The sequence below is a fragment of the Etheostoma spectabile genome, chromosome 19, assembly GCF_008692095.1.
Source record: "Etheostoma spectabile isolate EspeVRDwgs_2016 chromosome 19, UIUC_Espe_1.0, whole genome shotgun sequence".
Lineage (NCBI taxonomy): Eukaryota > Metazoa > Chordata > Actinopteri > Perciformes > Percidae > Etheostoma > Etheostoma spectabile.
In genome coordinates, this window is record NC_045751.1 from 7,636,700 (window position 1) to 7,647,571 (window position 10,872).

Consider the following 10,872-nt stretch of genomic DNA (forward strand, 5'->3'; position numbering starts at 1 on the left):
AAATGTCCGTCACTTTCCTTCAAAAAAAAATGTTCGTTAACACAATAATACACTTCAGGGTTTCACCAAGTAAACCGTCAAATGATGTGTCTAAAGTGACAACTTAAAAATGTGATAATGTAAAATATTGTGACAGAGAAATGGAGTGTTGGCCATATAAAAAAGTTCTTAAAACAGAATTTAGCATTAAACACTAGTGATAAGGCATGAAATAGAAATTATTAATTCCCACCGCAAACTCCCTAAAATATTTCAGAACTGTGCCCCAACTTTGAATCCCCGCCAAGGAATGTGTTTTTTTGCTTTCCACGAATTCCAAAAAGTAAACCCTGTAGGGATTTTCCTCCCTAATGTGACCCAGATGAACATGTGTTAGATTAGCGGTCCTAGCGGTGGCAGCAAATACGACCCACTGGAGTTTTTTTTTTTTTGCCTTTTAGCAGAGTTTTGGCACTCTTACTCACCTTACTACTTGCCTTTCTCAGTTCATAATTACTATGGCCATTAGACAACGCTGCCACTAAAAATGTAAATATAGGTTGTAATTGCAGCTTGAACCAACAACTTATCAACGTATTATCATTGTGGTGAGGAACTGACTGACCAACTGACTAAAAACTTAAATGAACACAACATAACACAAAGTGACAGACATGACATGACACTTGGCTGAATGCAAAACCTAAATTGTTTCCTGTGAGATTTCAGTGTTGAGCAGTGTTTACCAGTCATAACAATGTATGAATTTCTATAGAAGCAACATCAGAAGCATGTGTTTGCAACATATTGTATTTGTGAAGTTTTAAACATGGTTGAGCTGGCTGCTTTTTATGTAGACAGCATCCATGTTGCTTGTGTTTCGTCTTGTGGGTTTCACATGAGGGTTCAACTGTTTAAAGTTCATAGGAAACAAGTCTTGCAGGCGGTGCAGAGACCACCTCTGCAGAAACCCCACGCAGTATTGTGTCGTGACGTTGTTTAGCCAGTTGCAATCGGTGATCTTATTTTCTAAATTAGTAAAACCACAGCCTTTCACCGCCGGCTGCTGAGACACTGCAGCAGTGACATGGGTCATGGTTGGAGCTAAAGAGTTCCACTCATGACCTCGTAATTTCCCTTGCCCACTCAAGTAATACTTACAAATTCATAGATTTGAATTTATATATCTTTCATTTTTGCTATGTCTCCCCTTGAATAATTAGATAATGTGCGGCATGGACATATGTCCTTTTTACATGAGAATCTTCATTTGTCAATATTAAGGCTGGGGAGAAAGCCTTCATCTTGATGTTGGGTAGTTTATTTCTTTCTATGGTTTTAAGTGCTTGAGGCTGCACAGACGGCTGAAGTTCTGCAACTGTGGGCCTTATCATGCAAGCAGAGACAGACTCACTGCAGAGTAAAACAACACAGAAAAATGCTGGTTTTTAATCACCTATTACGTGAAAGAAAATAGCACTTAATAGAACGCAGGTGAAGCAAAAACAGAATTAGTGTTTTGAAAATAATTGTCAGGAGGCTAAAATATGGAGGGGGAAAACTCCCATCCTCCGCCAACATTGTTTAGATTACCCCTTGTGGTCGTGTAAAGTATACTTTGAATTAAAATGCCTTTCTTGCAGGACTTTAAGCCCTGCTGGTTTTCATTCATGACATTCATTGGCTTCAATTACAGCATACCCCCCACTCACACGCGTGTATATTTTTACTCCCCACGAGGAATTCTAAGTAATGACGACAAAACTGTGTTGCGTCCACATGATACAAGCCTTCCGTGATCAAGCATGCACACCCACCCTTTCCCTCCCCTCCACCCAGTTGCTGGTAGCCAAAGATGACACTGAGGATTGAGAAAACATGATGGACTCTTCAAAAAAGGTAATTATCTTAATCTGTCTGCACAAGTCATTTTCTGAACATAGCCAAACTGAGAAATACAGAGTTGTGTGGAGCTTTTCTTCTTGATTAGCTTTGTAGAATCTCATTTGGCAAAGGCTTGAATGTAACGGACGTTTATTAATGTCAAAAGGTTACGCACTAAAGCTTTAACCAGGACAAGACTGAGCCTGTGTTATTTTAAGAGAAGTGGTGCCCACACACAAACCTGTCCTTTTAATATCTTTTCTATTCTTCTAAACCAATTGCACTTTGCAAGTCCGTTTAGCTTCTCTATACATAGGTATTTGTTGTCATTGTCAACAGCACTGATATTCTCAGCAAAAATGGCCAGAATATGTCGTATTTGCCTCTTCACTAGGAGAGAAGCAGTGCAGGTCTCTATCCGGACATTAGGCAAGGCAGCTTTATTTGTATAGCACATTTCAGCAACAGGGCAATTCAAAGTGCTTTACACAAAGTCAGTTAAACTGATAAAACACAAGTATAAACTGTTAAAAATAAAAAATGTTAATACAGATAAAACCCTAACCCACTTGAGACTACCTTCACACTAATTAGTCAATGTTAGTGCTACCTTTCATGATCACCTTCAGTGTCACTACCCTTCACAACTCTATTTTTTAGAGACGTTGGCTGAATCCCATTCCTTCCCCTTACCCCTACCCCTTGGCCCTTACCCCTACCCCTTGGCCCTTGAAACCAAGGGGTAGGGGTAAGGGGTGAAAACATACCCCTATGAATTGGGACACCACTTGGTGACATCACCATACAGTATTGATCACAAACCTCCAAGATGCCGTCTAGGTCTGTTGATTGTGTGGGTTTGGACAACAGTGTTATATATTTTATAGTTATTTTAGGTTCACTTTGGTAGTGCAGAGTACTTATCTGTGTAGTACTTAGGTCTGTTTGCAATACAAATGTGTATACACATGCATCATGTGTACATATACATACATATACACCCTGTATACATGGTGTGTGTATATCTGTTTCAGTTATCACCGTTTTGAATGTCATTGATGTTCACAAAAACATTTTGTTGACAAAAATCTGTCTTTATTGGTGATAAATTGAACATGACAGGCAAAAACGTTACATAAAATAATGTTACAGAACCATTGTCAACTATTAGAACCATAACTAACATGTCGCACACAATAAAAGGCACTCATGTGTAAAACTAAAAAAATACACACAAGACCACAAACAAACTACACACACACTACACTGTTGTAGCTACAGCTGCTCTGATATTCCAGACCAGTCTGGAGCCTTTTGGCCAGTAACCCCCCCTCACATATCATCAGTGTCCCATATCAAAACCAACAACAATATAACAAGTGCATGAACAATGAACAGGAATTAATTAAATATTATTACAATAATAGTAGGCTACCAATGCAATAATGAATGGGTACAACATGAACATATGAATTAGGAAAGTCTGCTCGTTTGCAGCCCCAACCTGGATCAGCTGCTGTGTCCTCCTGTGTCCTCCTGTGTGAGACAGGGCGGTATATGTTAAGCACGTAGCGATGTATCATAGACCGTTAATATATATCTAGCTATACAATCTATGCGATCTATACAGTCCATTCAAGGCAGAAATATGTGGGACTGTTCAACGTTAGCGTTAGCGATTAGCATTAGCGATTAGCGTTAGCATTGCAAGCTAGCGATTTTTAAAAAGTTTCAGTTAGGAACATGGGTACACATGTACAGGACTGCATAGACCACAAAACAAGACTGTCGTAACTTTTTAATCAATTATTTAAACCTGAAAGTACTTACATTCATGTGTCTCTCTGGTTGATGCAGCAGCCACACACTGCCTGTGTGTTTTCTAGTGAGGTCGCGTCCACACTAGATCCGTAGGGGTATACAGCCCTTGATCCATGCCCTACCCCTAGCTCGTAATACGTATTGGACCGGCACTAGGTGCCGCGTGAACGCGCAAAAGGTAGGGGAAGGGCCAAGGGGTAGGGGTAAGGGGAAGGAATGGGATTCAGCCAACAACTTTCGTCTCCTTGGACTCTTCTTCACACTTCTTTAGTCATGTCCAAACTTCTCCACACTACTGAAACCCCTTTCCTTTCTGAAATCCTTGCATTTTCCATGAGACTTCTGAAGACAATGCTGCAGCCTACAGTTCTACACGTTTTTTGCACAAAATTGTAATTTCCCCGTAGGGCATCAATAAAGAGTATAAAAATATCATTAAACAAAAATTCCACTTCTCTGTTCTTAACAGTAGCTTAACAGCATGTTTCAGCTTGAATTCAATTCAAATATGGAGTATAAAGGGAACTGCTCCTTCTTCTCTACACGCCATTGTGCCCATTGCACTTTTTTCTGCCTTTGGACTGTAATGACAGCACCTTCTCTCAGTAGACCATGTGGGTTTTCTCTGTTCTGGCCCCACAGTGGTGAATAATCTCCCCAGTGAAGACCGAAAAGTCCCTGCCTATCTTCTGCAGCAGGCTGAAACCCAACCTTTTTAAACTACCACCCAACAATCCTCTAAGTATTTCTACTGGAGCACTGAACTTGCTCTAAGATGTTTTTGGCGACATTTACCCTTGGCCCGTGTGAAACTTTAATCTCTTTAGCATCTCCTTATCATGATGAGAGGTTGTGGCTGAGTTCTTCCTGCTCAGGACTTTATCAAATGTGAAGCTTGAATCTTCATCATCCAGCTCAGATACGTGTGCTTGTAGTAATCAGTAGATACTTTTTTATATTTTATGATATTTGTTAGCTTGAGTTAATTCAGGGTAGGTCTATGTTTAAAGCAAAATGAGCCAATCTTGAACACTTTGTTGCCTGTTTAGTCACCTAATGGAAACAAATAGTGTGATTGTAATAGCTGGCTGTGATTTAACAAAAAATCTTGAGTCATTTGTGATGTGCCCAATTAAAAAAAAAAAAGAACTTTGCTTTTATTGCTTCTTTATAATTGACAGAGACCTCCCCCATTATCCACCCTGTCTATTTTTTTTTTTTTCTGTTCTGACTACTGTCACGGCACTGTTTGATAGACCAGAAGAGGAAACAGACGCAGTTCCTCTCCCCACAGAGATGGCTGGTGGTTGCCTGAGCTGCTTCTTTACATACGTTTCTGTGCTACTTCTTGGGGTCTGCCTCCATGGTACGTACACTTCTGCTAGTAAAGTTTATTTTAAAGTACTACTTTTTTGCTAAATGCACTCTGTCATGTGCTTTGAATAAATCATTTAAGTCAAGAATGCAGGATTTACTGGATATGTACATGACAAATTGGTAAATGACGTGTATTCCTTGGAAGACGCAAGTGTGTTTGTTTGCAAATGCAAGACAACTAAAAGCACCATTAAAAAAGCAGTTGTGACTTCAAAGCTATAGCAGAAATATACTGAGAACTGGGGCATCTAAATTGAAGAAATGATTTCAATGCACCAACTCTGTAATGCTCAAAAAGCATTAATTGTTCTCTCCTGATAAAAAAAACGTCATGATATTCATGCTGCTCAACGTTAATTGGAAATTTGAGCTCCCAATGTTTTTTGTTGGAATTTCATAAGTGGGCAAAATATTTGACAATATGTCACAAGATACATGTTGTATCTTGTGGTTTTAGGCTATTTGCAGATATACTTTGCATTTTTTGGTACACTATGTGTCAGCAAATTTCCTGCTTCATCTCCTTTGCTAACTTTAAAATGTTACGCAATTCAGGAGGCATTTTCTCCGTTAGTCGCTTCCTCTTTGTTTGTTTTTTGATTGGATTGGTTATATTGTAACACCTAATAAAATAACATATTTTGGTCTTACATATGCACATTGCCCACAGGAACAAGGAGATGTGGACTTTCTCAGAGTATTTGCAGAAGTAGGGGAGTGTACAGTATGTTAAGTGCAAAGAAACCTTGTCTTTGCTCACAGATACAAGCCATCCGTGTTTCAATATTGTGTTAATTGTGTTAATTTAGTCAAGAGCAAGCGATAGCAAATAGTTCTTATTGAATTGGAAAAGTTTGTGAGCTTGTTTCTCACAAAACATGAAAGCAGAAACATGTGACCTGTCCATTTCCTGAGTACCCTCTAGTAGCAGCACTGACCGAAAGTGATGAGCAGCACAGAATAAAAGCAGCGTTAGTGATGCCTTTGCCACTGAGGTCAGAGTCTGTGGGTGTGCTGCTTCCTTCTTGACAATAGCGTATAGTAACCTAAGATTATTGTTGTGTTATAATATTAAACTGGCAATAGTTTTAGCTGCTAATGGATATATTCATTTCTGATTCTGCAGGTTCAGTTGGCTTACCAGACATGACATAAATATCATATGAGCCAAGTTTGTATTTTCAACTGGCAATCTGAAAAAAAAAGTCTTAGTAAGTCCTTTTTCTAAATGACAAAATAAGTTAAATGGCAGTGCAGCTCCAACAACCCACACATATGACAATTAAAACATGACTTACATGAGCATTTTTTCGATCCTGCCTCCCAGATATAATGGTTAAGGTAGGTAACTGAAATATTTGTTAAGGCTAGGGCAAGGGGACTGTCATTAAAGAAAACCAGTGGTGACTGTTGACAGGAAACAGAACACAAACAAAGAGACATTTCATTTAGTTAGCTTGTGGCATGCCACGTTATGTCATTCATGCTATGTTAATATTTTATGCCATTTTGATGCTTTGATACTTTCTTTGAGGTAGATTTGCATGTGCAAACTAGGCCTACATGTCATGGTTGCAATAGGTAATTTAGTCCTTTTTTTACTCTCACTTATCTAAACCAATCTCCCATAGTGTTATGAAACCAATTTGACAGTCACACTCTGTTGTTTGCTCATGTGTTTCAGATGTGGAGGCGTCCAGTTGTCAACGTGTCATCCACAAAAAAGTTGGAGACACCGTAGAGTTTTCATTGTGCTTACCAACTGAAGGGGTCACAACAGCAAGATGGAAATATAAAGACTCAATAATAGCAGACAGAGATGATGTCTCTGGAGAACATCAGTTCAAGGGAAGAGTAGACCTAAACTCCACAAACTTTAGTTTAACAGTGAGAAGACTGACTCTCAAAGACTCTGGTGATTTCAGTTTTGTCTCAGAGGGTGAGGGTGGCAGCCAAAGGAAAACCGTCACTTTCACTCTGAAAGTTCACGGTAAGACATAACCAAGTTATCTAATTATTGTTAATTTATTTGTCATAGATCAAATCCATATTGATGGTAGCAGAGAGAACTCATTAAGAGGTTTTCTTTATTTGCTTGTTTTCTGTGCTCCCTTGATTGTCATAGTTTAATAATGGTAAATATAATATGATAATGTATTGGCATATTTATTTAAATAGCAAATCCTGTGGAATGTGTACATACGCTACTATTTCTTTGTGGTTATATTTGTTATGCTTTTATACTCATGATGTGTAGTCACTGATTCCGTCCATAGTCTAGGACTTCCCTTGCTTCTTTACTGCTATATAAAAGATAATCTGCGCTTTGGGCTACAAATTTGTGTTTTGGAAGCAAATACAGACAACTCACCAGATTGTGGATCTTAGTTTTGAAATAGAAATTAACGAAAGAGTTTGTTCAATGAAAATATTGGTCTGTTCCGTAGCTCCTGAGTTCTGCTAAAGATGCATTTGTTGGTGTTTTGTTGGAGATTAGCTGAAATCTCTCTCTCTCTCTCTCTCTCTCTCTCTCTCTCTCTCTCTCTCTCTCTCTCTCTCTCTCTCTCTCTCTCTCTCCTCTCCCTCTCCCATTAGAGCCCTTAACTGTCATAATTGTTTCAAATTCTACATGGCACACCTTAAACGAATCGTGCACAGTTTTGTTGGAGTGCCGTGCAACCTCTTACATCAGTAACAGTGACATCACCTACACATGGGCCGTGAGGAATCAAACCAGAGACGGCCCCAGACTGGAATACATCATCAAACCTCAGGACGAAGACACCAAATTCACCTGCACAATTTCCAATGAAGTCAGAAAGACGGTGGCAACCAAAACAGAGACGTGCAGAAACAGTACAGCTGGCACACAAGAAACAGGTGTGTACAGAGGAGTGATTGTAGTTTATTAGTGGGGGTCAAGAATGTTTTTGTGAATCACAACTGATGATGCAGAAAAGAAGGAACCACAGGATGTAAGGCAATATTTGATATATAAATGGCTTCACTTAACTAACTGTAATTATAATTAGATATGCTGAAATGCATTTGGAGGACTCATATTACAGTGTGACCAGTCAAAGTGATAATATGAGGTCAGTGAAAAAGACAATGCAATAATCTAAAATATCACATTGTACTTGTGTAGTATGACTGAAGTTACTTTTACCATTAGGTTGGTGAAGTTTATGAAAAGATTTATGTTAATTCCAGATTTTTCCATTAAAATTATGACGAAACCCACTGTATCACCAAAGTAGTTCTGATTACTAAAGATAAAAGACAAATAAAGATGCCTTTACTTCATCACCAGTGAAGATATTTTAACTGTCTTTGGATGTTTAAAAGTAAAATAATACATCATAGAGTTATGATACTAGAGCCTGCACACTGAGGAAGTCATTGGCCAAAACTGTACTTGGTATTGCACTGTGAAAACAAAAACAAACAAAAAAACTCTACATCAAATTAGATTTCTGAAACTCTGAATTTTGAGTATGACCCAGTTTTATTTTAACTTATTTGAAAAAAGTGCTTTCTTGTATTTGGGTCATGATTTGTTTTTGCACTTATTGTTAAAGTAGCCCTTTATATGTTTATCAATTTCCTTTGACCTTGCACAATAATGATCACTAGTACTGTTACTCAATGTTAATATCAGTGATAATACTATAATTTGCAGGCCCAAACTTTATGGTTCACCTGAGTGTGGCGGGAGTTGTCTGTGGGTTGATTGTCGTGATAGTTGGAGTAACTGTGTGCGTTTGTCACCGCAAACAAAGACAAGAAGGTAAGAAATGGCATCTGTAATGACAGTGCTTATTTTTAACGCTAAAATGTCCAGAGTTTTTAATTCAACTTATGTTTTCTATATCATTGTTTTTCTTTTTTTTTTCTTCTTCATTAAAATCGAACACCAGCGGTTGACTCAAATGACCTCACCGTGTACGCTGATATCTCTGACGTTGCGATTGCAGATGTAAGTATGCTTGTGTATTTATTGTGCACATGTTGATTTTCACACATGCTCTGCTGCAGCTTAAAAGAGGAAATATGAATTGTTTAGGGAATGCTTGTTTTAGAGCATGAAATGCATATTTTACCTACTTTGCTGTCTCTTGTTTCCTCTTCCTGTGATGTGTAAACATTTCATCTTCCAGGAGACCATGAAGCCATGCACACTGTATGAAACCATTGATCCCAGAATCGACACGGTCACTCCGGGGGTAAGAGCAAAACCTTTTATCTTTGACGTTCTTGCAGATGAGACTTGATTTACTGAAGCACTTGGGCCGCTCCCTCCCATATAATGTTTAAATTACACGTTTTTATAACTGTATACTCGCTTTTTTTAAGAGTAAAAACATCACAAACATTTTATTTTGAAATTAAACATCCACCTCAGGAATTCACGCATTACTTCATGCATGAAAAAGCATTTATTCATGAACTATAAGTAATGTGCATCAATAATATCTTATGCATGACTTAATGAAGGAACAATACCTTAACGCATCAATCAAGGTATCATCCTGATTTCTGATTTTATTGATGATCATGTCATTTTCATAGGTTAATAAAGCCGACCTAAATTTTAGTGTTGTAATGATGATTTCCTAAACATTACCTTTTTATTACGTCCTCATGCCCGTGGCCCGTTAAATAAAGTGCTGATCTGGTCCATCTTTGACATTGATGAATAAGATATGACTACATTATGCATTATGAGTAGATAAACATTACCTAAGTACATGATTTGTACCCTCATGTGTTCATATTTACTGTAAACGGGTCTTTCATCTTCTTGTGACACTGATGTTTCTTTTTGTTTGTTTTTAAACTCTTTTTGTCACACATCCAGCCCCAGACGGTGTACGACAAGATCCAGATCAGTCGGATGAGAAAAGCCTCGGTTTCGCCCTACCAAGAAATTTCCTAGTGGAGCACAGCATGATGTATAGCTTGAATTACCTTTGAGTTGGTCTATATTGATGACATTACACAGGAAGCGCATTTTTTGTGTGGCGCTGAGCACTGCCACAGATGATTGTGATTGGTTTAAAGAAATGCCAATAAACCAGAGCATAAGTAGACGAATACACCTTGCTCAAAAGCTACAGTTGGGAAAGGCTACCATGAAGAAGGAAATGAGCAACACTTGGCATAAAATCGAGTACAAAAATTAAATTCCACACTTTTGTACATTGAGAATTGAGTATTGCACCTTCCCTTTATCATATTGTAAAACAAAAACCTCTATATATTTTTAGCTACATACGCCAGTTGTATTAATATTGTTGTAAATTCTGTAAATACAGATTATATTTGTATTTGTACTGTACTATGCACATTTTTGTGCATGTCTTACTTAGACCTGCCTAGTGTTTCAGCCTGTGCAAATGCCATCATATTAAATGACAATAACTGTCAGTTTGTATTTTGCAAGCATGTGCATGGGTAAGAGTTTTGACAGCCATTTGAAACGGTTACAAATGTGCCAACTAGGCTTTACATAAATATATAATGTTTTGGTAAAAATTGTAAATGGCGATGTAAAATGTTTTGTCTTAGGGGAAATGTTAAAGCTGTCAAGCGGTTACGCTGTCATATATAAGTGAAAACATTTGTTTAACTGTGTAACAGTTGCTCTTCCACATACATGTATTAACACTTCTTTAGTCAAAATAATGATTCATTTATTTAAAGCATGCTTTCTATCAAAGTGCTTTACAGCAAGAATACACTTTAAATTAGGGGTGATCCGAGTATCCGGCTGAAACGAGTATCCGGTACGGATAAAGCACTTTTGCC

General features: G+C 38.0%; 1 protein-coding gene across 1 annotated transcript; it reads left to right on the forward strand.

The window, feature by feature from the left end:
• The first annotated feature begins 4,905 nt into the window (after nt 1–4,905).
• Nucleotides 4,906–10,491, forward strand: LOC116707424 (uncharacterized). Its single transcript, XM_032544743.1, has 7 exons — nt 4,906–5,050; nt 6,746–7,051; nt 7,657–7,941; nt 8,744–8,851; nt 8,982–9,040; nt 9,222–9,287; nt 9,923–10,491. Exons 1-7 carry the CDS (start codon nt 4,981–4,983, stop codon nt 9,998–10,000), a joined length of 972 nt encoding a protein of 323 aa, XP_032400634.1. The 5' UTR covers nt 4,906–4,980; the 3' UTR covers nt 10,001–10,491.
• The last annotated feature ends 381 nt before the right edge of the window (nt 10,492–10,872 follow it).